General features: G+C 36.9%; 2 protein-coding genes across 2 annotated transcripts; both read right to left on the reverse strand.

Moving 5' to 3' along the window:
- Positions 1-3,980: 3,980 nt before the first annotated feature.
- LOC142644208 (uncharacterized) lies at positions 3,981-5,546 on the reverse strand. The gene is made up of 3 exons (XM_075818866.1): positions 5,014-5,546; positions 4,827-4,965; positions 3,981-4,217 (listed from the first exon to the last, which is right to left on the reverse strand). Exons 1-3 carry the CDS (start codon positions 5,544-5,546, stop codon positions 3,981-3,983), a joined length of 909 nt encoding a protein of 302 aa, XP_075674981.1.
- A 673-nt stretch (positions 5,547-6,219) lies between these two features.
- On the reverse strand, positions 6,220-8,670 carry LOC142644209 (uncharacterized). The gene is made up of 4 exons (XM_075818867.1): positions 8,493-8,670; positions 6,978-7,459; positions 6,571-6,885; positions 6,220-6,444 (listed from the first exon to the last, which is right to left on the reverse strand). The coding sequence occupies exons 1-4, from the start codon at positions 8,668-8,670 to the stop codon at positions 6,220-6,222; spliced, it is 1,200 nt and encodes a 399-aa protein (XP_075674982.1).
- Positions 8,671-22,378: the final 13,708 nt, after the last annotated feature.

The raw sequence follows: 22,378 nt of genomic DNA on the forward strand, positions 1-22,378 counted from the left end.
ATTCCATCTCGAGGAAGCAAAAAGACCTCCAGAGGGTCACGTTGTCAACATCTTGAACGAAGAAAACAAATCCGCTGAAGGCTCTTGTATCAAGGGTCTAATAGTTGCACGTGTTGATAATAGTGACGAAGAAGGAGAAGAAATGTCTCGGAAACTAGGAACAGGTTTGAGGGGTCTGCTCACACAAAGGGGCGAAAAAGTTACTGCGAAAGACACTTCTGGATCCCAACCCCTAGTTAATCTCCCTCCTCCACCTCCTCCTCTGGGCCCAATTCTTCTTGCACCCAATCTTAAGAAGAAAAGAGAAGATGAGGTTGAAGAGGAGGACTTGGCCTAGAAAAAGAAGCAAAAGCAACAAAAGGCAGGGAAGGGCCAAGTTCGAGCCCCCTCCGTGGAGAGTAGGGATAGCCATGACTTGGCTGAGGTGCGCCAAGCCCAATCCCATTGGTCACCCCCATTGGAGTTAGATAGGGCACCTATTCCCCGTCACTCTTCAATAAGGGATTTCCAAAAGGGATACTCTCATTACCTGGCTGAAGTCCTGGAACAGCCCATCCTTCTACCCAAAGATATGAATGCTTTGGAAAAGATGAAACAACCCCAACTCTTTCTCTCCTTGATTTTGCTCTGGTACGTCCCATTCAATTTATCTTTTTTTTTTTTGTAAACTCATTTATATATACTTTTTAATTATTCATTTCACACTGTATATGTTTATTATATCTGTACAGGCCATCCAGGAGGTTTTTGTGGCTGAGAAATGGGTAGAGGATGCTCGAAATCAAGCTGATGTTAAGATTAAGGTCAGGATTGAAACTGAGAAAGCCTTGGGCCGAGCTGAGCAGGAGAAGAAAAAGATTGTTGACAAATTAACTGAAGAGGTGCAGTTAAAAAGAAGTGCTAAGGCTGGACTCAAAACAACTGAGACCCAAGCAGAAGCCCAACATATAGAACTTCAGAACAAGATGGGGGAGTTAATGAATGCACAAAAAGAAGTTCAACATTTAAAGGGTGAGTTAGCTCAAGCTGAGGAAGCAGCTTGCACCATTAAAGAAACTGTTGATGCTGCATCGCTTGCTTCCTTCAACAAGGGAGTGGAAGAGACGGAGTCTCGCCTAGTTGAAGAACTTGCTGAAGTATGTAGGGAATACTGTCAGCAAGTATGGATGGAAGCTCTCAACGTGGCAGGTGTTCCCGCTGCTTCTGAATGGAGAAAAGCTGAGAATGTATGGTATCCCCCCTGATATCCGTGCACTTGAGGTCCCACCTGCCATAATTGCCTCTAAGATAGCACCTCCTTCTCAACCTTTCACCACCCAAGGCATTCTTCCTCTTGCTCAAGTTTCTACGGGTTCTGGCCAAGTCGCACACCAGGGAAAGGAGGTCGATAAGGATCCGAGCAAGAACGCTGGCCAGAGTGATCATCCACCAAGGGCAAAGGACAAGGGAAAACAGACTGTGACCCCATCCCAAGTCAAGCCTTCAAACGCTCCCTTTACCATTAAAGAAGTGGTCCCCACATCCCAAGAGACTGAGCCCAAACAAAAAGGGGAGGAGGATAAAATAAAGGAGCCTGAACCCACATCCGCAGAAGACCTTCCTCCTAAACCCAAGACATGAATGACTTAGGATTCTATTTCCATCTCTTTGCTAATTTCCTATTAGTCTAGTTTTATTTTTATAAGTTCACTATAATCATCTTTTCCATGCTTTTACTTTCGATGTAATTCCAAACTATCATAGCGACAAGTTCAAGATTTTGACTTTGATTTCACTTATTGGAAGTGTTTACTCTCTTATCTCAATACTATTCACATACATAACATGAATAATTGAATGCACAAAGGACCAGTGTATGTCTCAATAACAAATTAAGTAACAACAACAATATATTTCAGAAATGATTTTTATTTCCTAGACTTATGCTCTCAGCAGATAACTTGTATGTTAAAATTAAATTATTTAAAGTATAACAGGGAACAGTTAAATACATAAGAATATACTCGAACTTAAAACAACAGGGACAAGGTTTAAGACTAGATGTTTATATAAAATTTAGACATAAAGGTAAACCATCAACCTTAACAAAGTATGTAACTAATAAACTGGCATTTAGAAACAATAAATTGACATGTTAATTTTCCCAAAGTAAGCAATCCAAGGACCATACATAACTAAGGTTCTGTTTAACACTTAACAAATACCAATTTCTACAAGGTATGTGGTCCGAGAAGCCAGGCATGACCAAGTTTCTGTTTGATACTTAGAAAGATGAAATAAAATGTTAATTTCCCCAAAGTAGATGATCCGAGGACCAGACGTTACTAAAGTTCTGCTTAACATTTAATAAAAATATCAATTTCTACAAGGTATGTGATCCGAGGAGCCAGTCATAACCAAGTTTCTGTTTGATACTTAGAAAGATGAAATAAAAAAATGTTAATTTTCCCAAAGTAAATGATCCGAGGACCAGACGTAACTAAGATTCTGTTTAACACTTAATAAAAATATCAATTTCTACAAGGTATGTGGTTTGAGGAGCCAGGCATGACTAAGTTCCTGTTTGATACTTAGAAAGATGAAATAAAAATGTTAATTTTCCCAAAGTAGATGATCCGAGGACCAGACGTAACTAAGGTTCTGTTTAACACTTAATAAAAATATTAATTTCAACAAGGTATGTGGTCCGAGGAGCCAGGCATGACCAAGTTTCTGTTTGATACTTAGAAAGATGAAATAAAAATCAACGCAACACCATATTAACAGACAAACAATGGCAGAAGTGCCTTTCATTAATAATAATACCTTCGTAGGTTATTTACATTGATGCGAACCTCAATCGACACGCTTTGAGACCCAACAAAAATATTGGAATATTTAACCCAGGAAAGCTAAAAATCAGATTTATGATAGAAACCCTGACCCAACGTTTATAATCGAAACGCGAACCAAAGGTATAAGTTGACATTGACCCAATGATTATAAAGAATCACGAACCAAAGGTATAAAGTTTGAACGCCACAAGGAAGAATCCTTGATAAGTTCACAGTTCTTGAAGAACCAAAAGAGAGCAAAGCCTCACCTTTTCTGAATTTTATTCAATAATATTTTGAAAAACGTTTACAGACTTCAGAGCCTATTTAAGGACTCCACAAAACTTGACAGACAAGAAAATATATTCTGAAATAACTCCTAATTGATACCTTACCATATCAGGAATCAAGTTTGACCTAAAAAGCATTAAATGCACCTAAAAACAAGGAAAATACCTAAAAAACGTACTAAATAATAAAACCCTAAATAAAAGCTGATTTGGTCTGAAATTAGCAGATCCAAAATAGGAAAAAATCTGCCTTAACTGATACAGATGGAAAGTCAATCAGCCATTAATTCATGCCATAAATCACTCTCAATTAAGCCAAATCAGCCCTAAATAGCTTGAATTAAATTTACTACACTTTCATCTTCCTTTGGGCCAAGCTTGGAATATGCTGGGTTAGAATCAGCCCATTAAGTGCTTCTTGAATCTTCTTGGATCTTGCTCTTGTAATAGGCCCAACTGGAACATGCAATGGTTCCTTGAATGCTTGTTGATTCTCATCATACATTCCAGGGACGTTGTACAACTTTTTCATCTAAGTCTGCAAGATAATATGCCCCTATACTAGCTACTGACGTAATACGATAAGGTTCCTCCCAGTTAGGTCCTAATTTTCCCCATGCTAGGTTCTTGGTTGTACCCATGACTTTTCTTAATACCAAATCACCAAGGGCTAACGGCCTTAACTTCACATGGGAATCATATCCTTGTTTAAGTTTTTGCCGATAATAAGCTAACTGAACCATAGCATTCTCTCGTCGTTCCTCAACTAGGTCTAAGCCTTTTTCTAGTAAGTTGTCATTACTGCAAGGGATGAAGGAGCTCGTTTTTAGTGTTGGAAACCTAGTTTCCAAAGGGATTACAGCCTCAGCTCCATAAGTCACAGAGAAAGGCGTCTCTCCAGTGGATCTTTGATGCGTAGTTCGATACGTCCACAAAACGTGCGGTATTCTTCTACCCACATCCCTTTAGAATCATCCAGCCTTTTCTTTAGTCCACTGACTATAACTTTGTTTACAGCCTCGGCTTGCTCATTCCCTTGCGGATAAGCTGGAGTAAAATATCTATTCATGATGCCTAAATCACCACAATATCTTCTGAAGGCTTTACTATCAAACTGCAAACCATTATCTGAAATAAAAGTATAAAGGATTCCAAACCTAGTGACAATATTCTTCCAGACAAAATTCTTTGCATCTACATCCCTGATGTTTGACAATGGTTTAGCTTCAACCCACTTAGTGAAGTAATTTGTTCCGACAAGCAACCATCTTCTATTCCCTGCTGCCTTTAGGAAAGGTCCTACAATGTCCAAGCCCCATTGAGCAAAAGACCAAGAACTAGATAGAGGATTAAGGACACCCTCCGGTTGATGAATGTTGGGAGCATACCTCTGACATTGGTCACACTTTCTTGCATAGTATTGTGCTTCTCTCTGCATATTGGGCCACCAATATCCTTGGGTAAGAGCTCTATGTGCCAAAGAATTTCCTCCTGTGTGACTTCCACAGATCCCTTCATGCAACTTCTCCAAAAGTAACTCCGTTGCTTCAAGATGCACACACAGCAAATATGGTCCTGAAAAGGAGTGTTTGTATAACTTTTGATCCTTGGATAACCAAAACCGAGGTGCCTTTCTACGTATTTTGTCTGGTTCAGATTTTTCCTTGGGCAGAACATCACCCCTAAGGAAGGACACTATAAGGTCCATCTAACTAAGTCCTACCCTTATCTGTTGAACCCAAATGGTGTCAACACTCATTCCACTGGGTTTGAACAAATCCTCAACAAGGATAACCCGAGGTAGAATTTGCGCCGAGGACGTTGCAAGGGTAGCAAGGGAATCAACATGGGTATTCATACTCCTTGAGACATGCAACAAGGTAAAAGATTCAAATTTTGATTGTAACTACCTGGCTTGGGTAAGATATTCTTGCATTCTTGGATCTCTAGCCTCCAATGTCCCTTCTACTTGACCCACGACTAATTGCGAATCTGAGAATATTTGCACTGATTTTCCTCCCATTTTTTGAACCATATCCATTCCGACCAATAAAGCCTCATATTCCACCTCATTGTTGGTGGCCGAGAATCCCAATCTCAACGACTTCTTGAACATAAGCCCCTCCGGAGACACTAGAACTAGTCCCACACCAGATCCTCTTTGATTCGCTGCTTCATCAACATATACCTTTTGTGTCGTAGGCTCCTTGCACAAGATCATGCCAACTGATTTTTCATCCATGTCCAACTCCTTATCATTATCTTCTATTGAAGGCTTAGCAAATTCCGCGACCAAATCAGCAAGCACTTGACCCTTCATGGAGGTGCGAGGCATATACTTAATATCAAAAGCCCCCAAGATGGTGCTCCACTTAGCAATCCTACCCGTATAATCAGCACTTCGAAGTACAGATTTAAGAGGAAGTTGAGTTAGAACCACCATTGTATGAAATTGAAAGTAATGGGGAAGCTTACGCGTAGTGTGTACCACTGCTAGGATTGCCTTTTCCAACAGTACATAACACACCTCGGCCTCATGCAAAGACTTGCTCACGTAATAAATTGGTCTTTATATAGTATTATCAACCCGTATCAGAACCAAACTAATAGAATGGTGAGCCACAACAATATATGCAAACAAAACTTCATCAATTTCTGGCCGAGACATAATGGGTAGGCACGAAAGATATTCCTTAAGCTGTTGAAAAGCTAGCACACATTCCTCGGTCCATTCAAATCCCTTCCACTTATTCAGCAGCTGGAAGAAAGGCCTACACCTGTCTGTAGAGTGTGAAATAAACCGGTTAAGGGTAGCGGTTATCCCTGTTAACCTTTGAACTTCTTTTGGATTCCGAGGAGGTTGCAAGCTATTAATTACCCTGACCTAAGCGGGACAGACTTCAATTCCTCTATGTCTTACCATATAACCCAGGAACTTACCAGATTCCACCCCAAAGGAGCACTTGAAGCATTAAGGTGTAACTTGTACCTTCTTAGCGTTTGAAAAGTATCAGACAAGTCTGATATATGCATAGAAACCATTTTACTTTTCACCACCATGTCATCCACATACACTTCAATTGTTTTTCTCAACTGAGGCTCAAACATTCTGGTCATCATTCTTTAATAGGTAGCCCCTGATTCTTCAAGCTGAAATGCATCACCTTATAATAATAATTCCCTATAGGAGTGACAAAGGCCGTTTTCTCCTGATCCTCCAAAGCCAAGGGTATTTGGTGGTAACCCTGAAAAGCTTCCAAAAACCTCATCTGAGGATGCCCAACAGTCGCATCCACCAACTGATCTATGCGAGGCATTGATAATGAATCTTTAGGACAAACCTTGTTCAAATATGTGAAGTCTTCACAAACTCTCCATTTCCCATTCTTCTTCACTACCACTGTGTGAGCCAACCATTCTGGGTAAAACACCTCTTTGATAGCACCAGCCTTCTTGAGCTTAAGCACCTCTTCTTTGACAGCCTCAGTATGCTCCTTAGATGAGCGTCGAGGTGGTTGTCTCCTCGGCAACACGGACGGATTGACATTCAAATGATGACAAATGAAATTTGGATCAACCCTCGGGGCTTCATAAGCATTCCACGCAAATACATCCATATTCCTTTTAAAAAATGTGACCAACTCCTCCTTCTTCAGAGGTGGCAGCTGAATTCCCACCTGAAAGAATTTCTCAGGATCATCGTTGATAAGAACCCTTTCCAATTCTTCACATGCATGCCCCTCTACCTCGGCAATCTTAGGTGTAGCTGAGGACATTGATTGCTATGACGTAGAATTGCAGCCGTTATACACTGTCTAGCCACAGATTGACTCCTAATGATTTCCTCGATCAATCCCCCAAATGGGAACTTTACCTTGACATGAATAGTTGAAGAAACAGCACCTAGAGCATGCAGCCAACACCTTGCCAAAATGGCCGTGTAGGGAGAATAAGCATCTACCACAATGAAATCTACATCCAGAACCTCCGGACTTGATTGCATAGGTAGCCGAATTTGCCCTTTTGGAATGACAGCCTTCCCCTCAAAGCTTATGAGTGGTGAATCATAAGCCGTAAGATCCTCGAGCTTAAAATTGAGCCCCTTAAACAAGTTAGGGTACATAATGTCAGCCCCACTACCCTGGTCAACCATTACCCTTCTTACGTCATAGCCCCCTATCCTAAGCGTAACAACCAAAACATCGTCATGCTGTTGGATAGTCCCAATATTATCCTCTTTCGAGAAACCTAAGATAGGTGGAGTGCTCCCCTTAATCCTTTTTGGCTCAAAATGAGACTCTCTGGCAAGATTTTGTGACACCAACATCACCCTAGTAGGGCAAGAACCAGTCCTTCCTGGAGCAGCAAAAATAACGTTGATTGTACCTAAAGGAGGCCTTGAAGCACATTGCCTTGATTTACCGAGCCTGAATGATTTGCTTGCCCATTGGACCGATATAAAAATTGCTTCAACCTTCCCTCCTTAACTAACTGTTCCAAATGATTCCACAAGGTCCTACAATTCTCAGTGGTATGACCTCTCTCTTGATGATAATGACAATGAAGGTTCTGATTATGCCTCATGGGGTCCCCTGCCATTTTGTTAGGCCACTTAAAATATGATTCATGACGGATCTTCTCTAATATTTGCGGCACAGGTTCACAAAACACAGTATTCACTGCCTGAGGAATGGTTGAACCAGATTGCCCAGCGAAATCTCTCTTCGACCTGTTGTTATTGTATCTATTTGACCTGAAATCCCTCCTTTCCTCAGGGATAACCTTCGCCTTCGCCTTCGCCTTCCCCTTACCTTGCTGCTAATCTTCCTCAACCCGTTTGTACTCATCAATACGATCCATAAGCTGACGTACACTCTGTACAGGCTTCTTGGTCAAAAATTTCCTTAAGTGTTAATCGCCACCACATCAAAATCGCCATCGATTTCATTAAACATTTCCCAGTATCTATCAGAATATGTTTTCAAGGTCTCTCCCTTCCTCATGGCCATGGAAAATAATGAATCTAGAGTCTGAGGAACTCTACTGTAGGTAATGAAATGAGACCCAAATGCCATAGTGAGTTCCATAAAGGAATTGATTGAACCTGCCCTCAGTCCATTAAACCATCTCATTGCAACATGTCCCAAGTTAGAAGGGAAGACTTTGCACATTAAAGTTTCGTTCTTAGAATACACCGCCATTCTCTGGTTATAATGGCTCACATGCTCTACAGGGTTTGTTCGGCCATTATAGATAGTGAAGTTTGGTTGGGTGAAGCGCCGAGGAAGCTCTCATTTCTCCACCCTGCGCGTGAAGGGTGACTTGAAAATTTGGTGCAACTCGCTGCTCATAGCATCATTTCCTAAGCCCCTGGAAGAAGACTTCTTGCCTTTATGACCACAAAGATCGTCCTCCTCATAGGAGAAAGTCTCACTATGAGGAGTTCTTGACCTGTGCCTACAACTACTACCTTGGGAGTCTTCAGAGGAAGGATCAGAAAATGAGGGTGTTCGCCGTCGTCTTGCATGGCATAACTTCTTCTTCAGATGGTCAATCTCTTTCTGCATGGCCTTAGCATCGTCCTTGCAAGGGATTCTGCTTCCTCCCCTTGAATGACTTCTAGCGGTGTGCCCCGTGTGCACACTGCCCTCCTAATCTCTTTCCCATTCAAGAGGTTGAAAGTGGTCTTCCTGTTGGGACCCCATAGACTCTGCATGGTGTGGACCTGAGCTTGCCATCACGCTATCCATCCTTCAACACAAGATTTTCCACAAACGGCACTTATTGTAAGGACACAATTTGCACCCGGACCCAACCGTGTGAAGGGTGCAGGCCCAAATAGTCTTATACAATGAAATTTGTAGAGCGTGGGCTTGAAACCTAGGTTTTATGGATATTGGATAACAAGTATGGTGGGCTAAAGTGCCAAAGCATGCACAATGAAATGGTTTTATGACAAAAGCTCTCCTCGAACGTAAGCTGAGGATGAGTTATATTCCTCTTTCTTCTTTTTAACAATAGGTTATATTTGAAGGTTGTGCGTACAGTGTTTTCTCTTTCTTTTTCCCGATCCCCCCTGTTGAATGCTTTTCTTTTCCTTTTAAATCATCTTCCTTCTTCCCACCATCTTCCACGTATGGACCAGATCACCAATCTAGATACTTGTCCCATCCACCGCCTTCTTGAAGTCCTCAAACAATAGCTGTTACATTGCTCGCCACTGTTCAGAGGTCATTTCCCCATTAATGCGGCCAGAGAGGTAGGTGCAAAGTCTTTAATGCGGTGGTAGCAGCTTTCTCTAAGATATTTCTTATTCACTCCTTCTCCCTATGCCCATGTGGAACACATCCTCCCCCACCAGAACTCCTAAAACTCCCTTATATACATCGAGGTATACGATATAATCTCTACTTCCTACATTCGAGGAGATCTCCCTCCTCGGATCATTTCCACCAACTTCTTCTGTAGTAATTTGCTTGTGGGCTTTCATACTCAATACAGTCATTACCACTAAGACCCCCTTGGACGAGTTAACATCCTCAGACCAAGCCCAAGGCCCAAAAACACATTTCTGATCCTTCTACCCCCACAATAATTATAAAACGTTTTTTTTTTTTTTGAAAATGTATTTTAAAGATTTTATGCAATGTTTATAGGGGCTTTAAATGTAAGCTATTTGTTTTTTCATGATTATATTCTTCATTGTCAAATGGTCAAATGTGATTAGTAAATAGCAAACTATATATATATATATATATATATATATATATATATATATATATATATATATATATATATATATATATATATATATATGTAACACAACATGTGTCATCATCTTTAAGAGTATTAAATACAAAATATTTGTAACGTACAATTAATTTAGGATTAAATGTACCAACACATGTTAAATGTGTCATGTTATGGACAAACGGCTATTTGCCATGTGACACTATTTGTCCACATCAATCTAAATACATAGAAGTTTGCACCACTAGTCATCGTTGTGTGCATCCATCAATTGAGGGATCCAACTTTTATAATATACTAGTTGCAAACCCGCGCAATGCATGGAATAATTTTGACGTCGTATTATTTTTTGTTAAGTAAAGAATAAGAATAATAGTTAAGACTTATGAGTAATAGTCTCAAACTCATCTCATGATAATGTGATTACATTGTAATATATATATATATATATATATATATATATATATATATATATATATATATATATTGTTTTAAGTAAAAAAGTCAATATCATGATTTTGTGTGTGTGTGTATACTGTTCTCAAACCCCCCATAACTTAAACGGAACAATTTGAGAGGGTCTAACTTTTGTGGACCTGGCCAATAGATCAGTCGTAGGCCTAAGGCTAGGCCCACGTAAGTCAAGTACAATATATATATTGGCAAGGAAACTTGTTGCATTTTACTTTCAATTATTATATATAACAAAATATTTTATAATATGTTATAATAGAGTGAGATATGCATCGAAACACAATACAATTAAAAACAATTGAAAATGTATATAATTTTAATGTCATATTATTTTTTGTTAAGTTAAGAATGAGAATAATAGTTGAGACCTATAAGTAATAGTCTCAAACTCATCTCACAATAATGTGATTAAATTGTAATATATATATATATATATATATATATATATATATATATATATATATATATATATATATAAATATAATATTTTATGCATGTAAAGAAGTCTATATCTTGATTTTGTGTGTGTGTGTGTGTGTATTTGTTGACACCCTATTTTGCAACCCGCATTTAACCTCACCTGGAGGGAAAAAGGTAATTTTGCCTTGAAAATATGCATCTTGATTCTAGTCATTAGATCCTTAATATCATTTCACCAAAATGATCTTGATGTTGTAACGATCAAATCGACTGGTCATAAACCCTAATCGGACCACCAGATTGAAAGTTATCATTAAATCAAGTTTTAATGACTGAGATGCACTATCACAAATTGAGTCCAACCATATGTGATTATGAACAATTGATTTCAATTGGTTATATGTATAATCAATTTGAGATCAATGATGTATCATAATTTGATTGGTTAGGACTATATTTTATGGTAGGGTTGCACACACCTAATTAACTAGATAATTAAACACTAATTATTCAATGAGTAATTTGTGAAATTATCTTTTAATTAGAGTAAATTTGGAATCAATTAAGTCTGAAATGGTAGTGATTGGAGCCATTTAATGTTAATTGGGAGCTAATTTGGGACCTATTAAAGTTAATTGTGCTAAAACCATTTTTTAACAAATGACCTCTGCTCATCATTTCATCAATATCTCTCAGACTATTTTGATTATGTGAATGAGGTTAATTTTCCCAGAAACTAGACATCTGGGGCTTCAATTTGAGCATAAGAACGAAACAATTCCGATCAGAATTGAGTCAGATATGATTTTTTGAAGTTGGCTCTACACGCTGTTACAGCAGCTACGGGAAAACCGAATTTTGGCTTGCTCCTCACTCCCACCAATTTCTACATTTAATGCTCCGAATTTCCCCCAAGACTAAAATGAGGTCTAGGTTCATGATTCTTTGTCAACCTTCATTAATGGCCTTCCATTCATATTTCCTCCACCACTATTATATAAACCCCCCCTCTCCTTCATTCCAAGACACAAAAACCCTCCATCTCTTTCATTCCAGGACACACAAAAAACCCCCCTTTCTTCTCCTCTCTTGAGTTCTAGGAAGTTGAGTAGTCTTGTCATATCTTGGTCTTCTTGAGACTCAAGGTATTGAGTGAAACTCACTATTCTTCTCCTAACTCTTCTTTTCCTCCACCCTTAGGACCTCCCTCAAGAGTCTCCTCATCCACCGTATGGATCTCGCATGAAGGTATAATCTCTTTCCCTAATTGTTTTTTTTTTTTTTTTTTTGTGTTGCCATAATGAGAGTTTAAGATTAAAGCATGATAATAATCATTTAAATTCCTTTGAATATGTTTGAATGTTCTTAATTGTTCTTATATGTTCTTCACATGTTCTTGGTTGTTTATCACATGCTCATGCATAAACACTAGTTTTGATCTTAAATCCACATAAAAAAAAAATGAAAAACATGTTTTTTTTCATAATTCTTTCAAATTCTTGAATCTAGGATATCATCATACACACATATTCACTAGAATTTATTTTTCAATCCAAATGTAACGCTTAATAAATTGAATTAGGGTTTATCACATGCACACACTTTAAATTCAACATGTAAATTGATTGATAACATATTGAATGATGTGATATGAATGTTGGCCACCATAGTCTAGAAGACCGGTTTCACCGGGCAAGGTGGGTGCCTAACACCTTCCCACCTTGTAACATAGCCTCCGAACTTAGATCAAGGGTTAGTAGATCAAATGCTTATACATGTAATTTTCAATTTTTAGATTGTAACTAGGAAACAAAGCCATGTACTTTACCTTAGATTGTATCTAGGACCAAAGTCATATAATTTTCCTATGATCATTGTCAATTCAATTGAAAATTAATAAAATGAGGAATTTTTCAATTTTGGTTTTCTTATTTTTCCAATAATTAAATAAGTGGTGACTCCATTGTAAAACCCTTAATCTAAAGGGGAAAATATAATTAGCCGAACCTCCATTTTGAGAGGCAATAACACGACTCCACCCATTCTCGTGGGTTTGGCCCAACACACTATAAAACGGGTTGGGGGCGCGGTCTCTCACAGTATTTTGGCAAGGAAACATGTTGCATTTTACTTTCAATTATTATATATGACAAAATATTTTGTAATATGTTATAATAGAGTGAGATATGCATCAAAACACAACACAATATATTGCAAATGAATCTTGATGGTATCTGTAGGGAGTGGAATAGTCTCTATTCAGACCTAGAGCCCAGGAAGTTACTAGGCCACCAGAAAGTGATTAGGCTTGGCCTTTGGGCTGAGGGGAAAGCACGAAGGGAGATAATCCATGAAAGAGTGGAAAGTTGGGTCATCCAAAATGTTGAAGATAGAGTTGGATACCACGGTCAACCCATTCCTGAGGAAAAGGAAAGCACTAGCTTGTCTGGAGCACGGATAATCAGTGTACGACATCTAGGAGACACAAGTGACCACGGGAGACTTCTGGAATGCGCAAGAAGAAAGAAGATTTTTTTACCTCCACATTAAAGAAGGGGTTCTTACCTAACCTTTGCTGCATTAATTACGCAAAAGACAACCTAAATAGTACACGCAACCTTTGGGCAGTCAAAATTCTAAGATAAGAAGAAGAGGAAACTGACAAAGTAAGAAAAATATCCCTGAGACTCTAAAAAGGAACAAGATAGCCGTAGGGATAAGAACAAAGGCTGTGGCTATAAGAGAAAGAGGAGGGCAAAATGTAGAGGGATCTAGAGTGGGAGAAAATAAATCAAGCTGGGAAGAAAAAGAGAGTGAGAGTGAAAGACATTAAGCGAGATACCACGGGAACAAAGATAAATAGCTTCCCATTATCATCCTTTGTAATAGTGACGGTTGCATTTAAATGGTCAATGAAATCCACTGTTTGTGTCTCCCATTGTAGAGTGCCATGTTGTCTATTTGTATCTTGTTTGTGTGGGTCATTGTAAAGAGAATTCCGAGGAGTATTCCTCGGGGACTAATTTTAGTGTCCCAACAGTTTCATATGAAAGCTAACATTATTTTTCATTTTTGGAGAAGTTAATGAGCAATTTATCCAAACTTTGTTTCCATTTTATCACATAAGAACTATTAAACTAAATTATAATAGTTTCTATTTTGATAATCACTAAACTCATATATGAGGACCAACTATTAAAATTTTCTCCCCAAAACATATGCTACTTCTATTTTTCATTTCCGTAAATTTTAAAAAATGTGAAAAACTAAGGAAGCTAAATGTGTTGTTGCTCTTAGTCAATCAATAAATAACACAAAAGGGGTAGGGGAAAGCAAACGTATTCACAGTATAATTGTTTATATCTTTCCATATTTGTTTTTGTATATATTAATACTCTTGTTTTCTAAAATATTCATGTCACAACTTTTGTTTGATCTCTCTCAAGTCTTCAGCTTTAGCCTAACTCACATCATATAAACCAATGATCATGAAAAAAGAACCTAGCAAAATAAAGATTATAGAGAAATCAAAATGTGAGAGAGAGAGAGAGAGAGAGAGAGAGAGAGAGAGAGAGGTACCTTTGATAGTAGATATGAAAAACAAACATGTAGTTGTAATTAAAGAGAGATTAAAAGAGAACATATATAAATATAAAAAATATATGTAAGGGAAGGGAAAAATGTATATATGATACATAAGTGTTGAGGGAGGTGAAAAGTTGGGGAAGAGGAAGAGACTTTGTATGTTTTGGTAATTGAAAAATATATTCATAACTGGTAAGTTGCATAGTTAATGTGATGATGATGATGATTGTAACACCCCAAACCCATACCAAGGATTTAGATACATGACTTGTCATATAAATACAAAGATTTAAAATAATGGAACAGAGCGTAATTAAATATCTACAAATAATAATCAAACCATCAAACTCTTTCTTATAAAATCCATCAAACTTAAATTTTAACAATAAAGTCTTTAAATACAATCTCAAAGAGTTTCACAAATGCCAAACTCACTATCCTAAGAAAACATAATAAAACAGTCCATCAACTAACATAGCTCCAAAAGAAGTCATCAATCTATGGTTCCAACGATCTATCACCCAAAGATATTTCACTGCTCTAATCTGAAAGGGTGGAAGAGAGGCGTGAGCTAGAAACTCAATAAGAGACTACATAACATGAGGATGTCTCTAAAAAAACAATAATATCATTGACAAAATTTAAGCTTTACAAAATATTTACAAATAGTTTTAACAGTAATATAATATTCTCTATAAAACTGTCAGGAAGAAAACATTTAACTATAACACTATAATTAGTAAATAAAATAGTAACCACTTTAATTGGCCAAAATACACTAAATAGGTAGAAACAATATAATATAGTAATAAACAATTCTTGCACTTATAAAGGCCAATAACAATAAAGCAATATTTTGATATAAAAAACATTTGTTAGGGTCATATTTTCTATGTAATTGGCTAATTCTTTAACAAAACGCACTTTACTTGTAATTGGGTAGATCTAAGTTGATTTTAATATATCAAGAAGTACGTTATTCAAACATATCAAGTGGTTTCATTAAAGACACAAAGATTGATCCAAGAAATAAGTGAAGAAAAGTTGATTCGTTAAGTCTTGACAGAAGCTCGACAGATACTGCTATCGAGGATTAATGGAGAAGCTCGACACAAGCTCGATACGATTTCAAAATTTCCAGATTTGAAATTCAGCCCATGATGACTTGTTTGATTAGGGCTTCTTTTCTCACAACTCTAGTCATATAAAAGGCTTATTTTAAAAGTCACCATACAAGAAAATAGAGGCCTAGAACTCATATACACCTTAGGGTTTTGTAACCAAGTGCTTCTTGATCTTTATTGTTGATGAAGTGAAGAACTTTGTAACCAACAACAATCATTGAAGTTACTGTAGTTAGTCACGTACTAGGATCCTTACAAAGGAGTTAGTCATAAATTGGAGATTTGTGCAACAAAAGAAAGAAGGCTACTACAATATCAAGTTCAATTGGGTATTGAAGCGAAGGTTCAATTGTAAGATGATATTTTGGGATAGGCCAGTGTAGTGGTAAGATTTCTTATAATTGTAATTGCTTGATTATTGATTAGTGGATTCTTGAAAGTGGTGACCTTAAATTCACCTGGTGGGGTTTTTTACTTGCGAGAGGTTTTCCTCATTTGTCAACAAATCACCGTGTCAATTTAATTTCAACTGTATTTAGTTTATTTGGTGATTCCATTATTTGCATATAATTTGACCTAATTAATCAACTTGGGTAATTGAATTAATTAATCGGAATCAATCTATCTTAACCCAACAACATTAGTCAAATAAAGACATAAACTACTAAACAATCGATGGGTGATTTCTATGGGAAACAATAACAATAACCTCGAAGAGGCAACACTAGTTCCAAAGAGCAAACAATAACACTGGCTCCGAAGAGCAAACAATAACACTGCATCACACCACAATAACACTACTTCGACTGAAAACCAACACTTAACCCTATGTTAGCAAATGTTGCAAACTATCTAGCTGATCATTTGAAAATATTCTTACTATATTACAATATTGTTAATACCAATCATATATCATATAATGAATACTTTCTAAAAAAATATAGTTTTGAGTCATTCTTAACATATACAGTTTCAAAATAACACACAAGAAATAATAAAATTTAGGTATTTATAAAGTATCGACAATGGTATAAGTTTTTGAAACTTAACTTTTGCAAATATGTATATGTGAGAGACCGCCCTAGAGGGGTACCCTCAAAAAAGAGATTTTGGTGCTTTTCCAAGGCACCTCTCTTTTTGGGTAAATGGCGTGAAGTCGCCACTTATTTTTTATAAAAAAAATAAGAAAAAATTAAATACAACTTTACATGACTGAATTGTTTCATTCTCATTGACTGGGTAAAAATAAATACAAGTTTGATAAATTGAAGATTACATGGCTTTGGTTCCTAGTTATAAACTACCAAAAATATATGCCTTTTTGTCCTAATTACAAACTACCCAAAATAAAAATAAAGACAAAGCATAAGTCTACCTATCCAAAAGAAACTATGATCGGAGGCTAGATTATGGAATGGAAAGGTGTTAGACACTCATTCCATCCAAACAGAGTCTAGTCTTCTAGACTCTCATGACCAATGTACCATCTTTATGCATGACATGAATGATATGTTGCACACATGAACAAAATTAAATCACATAAGTTTATTTATGAATGTGTCCTCTTCTTTGTTAAAAATTCAGATCTATTTTTGTGAGTAAAAATATGAATTGGGTTTTTTTAGAAAAAATCAAATCTGTTTTTGAGAACTAAAAAAATAATAATTTTGATTTGTAAGAAAAATCAGATCTGTTTTTGTGATAATAAAAAGAAATCAGATTTTTATATTAAAAAAATCAAATCTATTTTTGTATGTACAAAAAATAAGAAAAAAGATTTTTTGAGAAGAGGACTAAATTCAAGAAATAAATCTATGCTACACGCACTAAACTGACAAACAAAAAAAATTCATTATCCTTTTTTATTTCAAAATCTGCTATGTTAAAAAAAATCAGATCTACATTTAAAGAAAACATAGATTAGTTTTTTAAATGAGAAAAATCCAGACGTGTATCTAAAAAAGATACAAACCCCTTTTTTTATTGAGAAAAATTCAAATCTGCATCTAATAAAAATTCAAATCTGTTTTTTATTTGAGAAAAATTCAAATCTGCATCTAATGAAGATAAAAATAATGATAGGCCAAAACGTATTGACCCCTTGTGAAATATTAATTGATTAATTAACCAAATTTATTAATTAATCAAATTAACATGCAATGTATGTGTCAACACAAACAAATCACCAAATAACTAAATATACAGCGGAAGTTAAATAACACGGTGATTTTTTTTACGAATGGGGAAAACCTACAGGCAAAAACCCCACATGGTAATTTTAAGGTCATCATTCCCGAGAATTCACTATTATCACAACAAGCGGTTACAAGTAAAGGAATTCCACAACCTTATATCAACCTACAGTTGAACCCTTACCCCAATACCCAATTAGACTTGTTCTATAGTGACAATCTCTCCTTGTATTGCACGGCTCTCAGTACATGACTAACCAAAAGATGCACGGATCCTAGTACACGACTTGATCACCAACTTGAGAAGGATGTTGGCTGCAAAGTTCTTCAATTCATCACATGATGAAGATCAAAAAGTTGCTTGGTCACAAAACCCTACGGTGTACAAACACAACAACTTCTTCAAGAGAAAGAAGAACTAGGGTAAACTAGGTTTCCAGTCACACTTTTCTTCACACTTGTGGAATTGTGCTCTTGTACAATTGTGCTACTTGTGACGGCCCTTAAAATAATCCTTATATATGTTTAGGGTTGTGAGAAAAGAAAGCCCAAACATACATTCATGGATTGGATGAAAAACTGAACTTCATAAACCTTGACAGATACCCTATTTATCGAGCAGCTGTCGAGTCTCGGGCATAAACAGCTCTCTTAAACCTCGATAGATACTAGCTGTCGAGTTTTAGTGAACAACACTTCTTCACTTGATTCTTGGACAGACTTGCATGGCTTTAACACTTGAACTTGAAACCTTGTTTCTTGAAGCATTAAACATATCCTAGATCTATCCAATTACAAGTAAAATGCTTTTTATAAAATGATTAGCCAATTACATAAAATGTTGACATATGTTCCTAACATGAATCACATATGTCCTAACAATCTCCCCCTTTGGCAATCCGTGACAAAAAAAACAATAAACAAATGAACATATGAGAGAAGTCATAAATCACTCAACTCATACTCACTTGTAAAGTACAGTAAAATCTATCCTAATACAAACTCTTGAAAAATTTTGCAAGAAGAGAGTTTATGGCAAGAAGATTTTGACAACTTGTATTTCTGAAACACTTAAACAAGACTCATCAAGGCATTTTAGTGTGAGACAGAAATAAAATACTGCATACAATATATAAGAAACATGTGTATAAAGAGAGAAAAGAAACAACATATGTAAAGATATGTGAAAGAACTGCAATAATAACCTCAAATGTATATATATCAACAAGTACAAGGTTTGCTATTACAATATGATCACAAGATCTAAGGTACATGAACAATGTATCTAAAATAGAGAGAAAAGAAAAAGATACATAAAAAATCCTTACTACATCCCCAAAATATGAACACTCTCCCTAACAAAAATCTCCTATACTAACCCTCCTCCTATGAGTATGACTACTCTCATATCCAAAACTACTCCCCATTTTTGTCACGAGTAACAAAGGGTATGTATATCAAGTAGACATCTCATCATCACTGGAAGAGCTAACACAATCATCCTTATCATTAGAAGCATCAGCACCACCATCATCGTCCTCATCCTCAAAAGCCTCTAGAGTAGGAGGAGGAGAAGCAATGAAGCCACCCATGATAGTCTGTCGTTGTGCAATACGACCAACACGGGTGTTCACCTGACACAACTCATCACTGAGAGTGTCGAGGTGAGCATCCATGTGCACAAGCTATGCCATGATGTCCTTGAGAGTCACACCACCAAAAGAAGAAGAGGGAGTGAATATGGATGGAGTTGTAGAAGCTGGAGGAACAATCGACCCGGACTGCCTCGAACATAGTTACGTCTCGCTCTGTTTAACGGTAGCGGCGTCTATGGCACACATAACATGGAAGTGGTTGGAAATGGGAAAGGGAACAGAAAAATGGCATAGAATCCTCATGATAGTAGAAGGGAAGATTAGCTTATCATGGGTCGCTGTATCCCTATACACATCGAAGAGTGAAAGAATGAAATGAGAAGGAAAGTCTATGGTAAGATGCTCAATGAGGGATAACAAAAACCAAGCACGGGGCTCTGTAATGGAGTTATAATGAGAGAGAGGATGCAAAACAAAGGTCATAACCATGTTAATGAACTTAGGACCTTTAGCAAAGGCTAAACAAAAATTGAACTGACGATCACCCCAATCAGAGGGACGCTCAGAAAAAGAGGATATAAGCTTGTCTTTAGACACAGTCTTAAGATGATCACAACCAAGGTAGTCAGGATGCGCTACCCTAGGGACATGGAGCACATCGGATACAATATCCGAAGTGACCATGATGCGCGTACCTCGAAAACTTGTAAAAAAATAAGGTACTGAATAATCAAATCCATGCATGTTGGAGTAGAACTTCTGTATAAGCATGGATGGATAAGTGACTCCCAACCCCTACTGTGAATGATAGTGGGCAGGTCAGTGTTAGAGAAGTCCGACAAAATGACTTGGCGTTCCGAATGAATGCCTCGTCTAGAAAAGTTCTCCGAAAAGTCCTTGTGGGCTTTATCATCACGGAACCGAATATGAGAAGGGGTATGATCAGAAGAGGAAGATGCCCCGGAATGAAGAGGTACATGAACAATGAAAACAAGATCTTACCAGAAGAATAAAGATCAATCTAGGCCAAAAATATCTTGGGAATTAATTTTAGAGTGAGAGAAAGGTGTTTAGGAGGTGAAAAGACAGAAAACAATCGAGAGAGTTCGAGAGAAGTGAGGAAAAAAAATCGTGCGGATCCTATTTATAGAGCTTCTTAATTCTCGACAAATTGAGAGGTGTCGAGAGGTGTCGAGATTTAAAAGCTTGAAAAGATCCAGCTATCGAGCAGCTGTCCAGAGGTGTCGAGATTTAAAAGCTTGAAAAGATCCAGCTATCGAGCAGCTGTCCAGAGGTGTTCACAGTAAAAATGAATTCGATGGATCGAGGAGCTGTCAAGAAGCTATTGAGATTGTGATAAAGAAAAGCTGAAGAGCTCGATAGATAGTCTAGTTGTCGAGAGGTGTCAAGGAGCTGTCAAGATTGCTTTAAAAACAAATTTTCAAGAAAAGAAAAACACAGACATGAATGCAATCAAGCATGCAACTCAACCAAGGATCCAAAAAAAATTTTAATCTCTCAAAAAAATCTCTCAATCAAGAAATATTTAAGTACATAGATCCAAAAACACACACACACTAAACGCATCTAACCAATTTTATATTTAAAAAACAAGTTAAGACAGTTTAGTGAGCATACATTAACACATGTAAACCTTGTGATGGCCAAATCACATTGTACTTGCACATGTATCAAGAGTAGCAAAGAATATTGCATGTTGTCTGTGAAAACATCGCAAGATTGCATAAGTTTCTCTATGTTATGACAATTTGAGATATGAGTAAATCAATTTAACTCACACACAATTATAACTGCTTGATGGGGACTATCACCTTCGAGGTGCATCCTGTAACTCCCACATCTTCTATAATACATGCTTTCAATCATGTTTTAAAGCATTTCGATCTTTTTGCTTTTATTTTTCTTTGCATATTTTTATTTTATTAAGCATATCATGCATGTGCATATAAGAGAGAGAAAAGAAATACCCAATTATGTTAAGCTTTTTGACATTGCACTTTTGCTATGCTGAAGCATACAGATGTCATTTCATGATTGGTGGGCAACAGTGGTGAGATGGTTATTTATTCATTTCTTTTAGGATTTTTAGTCATTCCAGTCAAAAAGAGTGATACGAGTATTAAGTACAATAGATAACTTAATCTTATTCATCACAAATACGAGCCACAAAGCTTATTTGCTTAGTTGTGCATAGAGATACTCATCTAAGCTAGTTTCATTGGTCATTCAAGGTACACAAGTATCAATATACACAAACACACTGTGTTTTTGTATTTTTCTGATTTTTCAATTTTTTTTAATTTTTATGAAAGAAAAAAAAAACAAAACTAAAAAACAACAAAAAAAAAACATGTCAAATAAAGCAATGCAAAAAAACTAGACTGTCTCAAAAAGAAAGCAAGACACACAAGTAATGCAAAAACAAAAACAAGAAAGGGAGAGAGAAAAAGTGACAAAATCACTTGAAGCCGTTTTCCTTCCACACCTTGGAAGAACCTTTTCTTTTGGCGAACCCTTAAACCGGTAGAGAGGGGGAAGAGTTGCACCTATTCAAGTTCGTAAGGAACATGAGGGCTTTGAGAAGATCTCCAAGAGGAGCAAGAGAGGATAGAAACTGACTCAGGCTTCTTGCTGAGACCATGTTGTTGCTCTGCTGAGTGGCTTGCCACTTGTAGCATTTTGGTCGAGTGTGTCCAGCTGCTCCACAGTGATGACAAAGATGCTACTTCTTCTCTTTGGACTTTTGGGCATTACTCTTCTTAGCCTTAAGATTTTTGGTTTCTTTCTTAGCAAGTTTAGAGGGTGCTCCTAAGATAGATTTATCATTGTCTATGTTCTCACTAGCTATCACATTTTTAGAGTCATTATTTTTAGATTCAATAATATGAGCAGGAGAAACAAAAACAGTACTACTAGAAGAAGCAACATTAGGAGAAGAGAAATCATACCCTAAACCGGTTCAATCTAAGGTAGATTTTTACATGCTGAGCATCTCATCAAGCTTTGCACTTGAGGTATTCTCCAACTGAGCTCTAACTTGAAACAGTTCCACCTCAAGCTTCTTGGTTCTCTCAACCAAGAAATTGTTTTCAAATCTCAGTGCTCCAATAGTCT

The sequence above is a fragment of the Castanea sativa genome, chromosome 7 (assembly GCF_040712315.1).
Source record: "Castanea sativa cultivar Marrone di Chiusa Pesio chromosome 7, ASM4071231v1".
In the NCBI taxonomy this organism is placed as follows: domain Eukaryota; kingdom Viridiplantae; phylum Streptophyta; class Magnoliopsida; order Fagales; family Fagaceae; genus Castanea; species Castanea sativa.

Coding starts and splice junctions, on each gene's coding strand:
- LOC142644208 (XM_075818866.1), bottom strand. CDS start 5,546: ATGGTGGTTCTAACTCAACTTCCTCTTAAATCTGTACTTCGAAGTGCT. Junction 4,966..5,013: donor GAATATCTTACCCAAGCCAG/GTAGTTACAATC, acceptor GCATGTCTCAAG/GAGTATGAATACCCATGTTG. Junction 4,218..4,826: donor TTTGGGTTCAACAGATAAGG/GTAGGACTTAGT, acceptor AATGGTTTGCAG/TTTGATAGTAAAGCCTTCAG.
- LOC142644209 (XM_075818867.1), bottom strand. CDS start 8,670: ATGCAGAAAGAGATTGACCATCTGAAGAAGAAGTTATGCCATGCAAGA. Junction 7,460..8,492: donor CGATCTTTGTGGTCATAAAG/GCAAGAAGTCTT, acceptor TTGCTGCTCCAG/GAAGGACTGGTTCTTGCCCT. Junction 6,886..6,977: donor CTTCAACTATTCATGTCAAG/GTAAAGTTCCCA, acceptor TCTACGTCATAG/CAATCAATGTCCTCAGCTAC.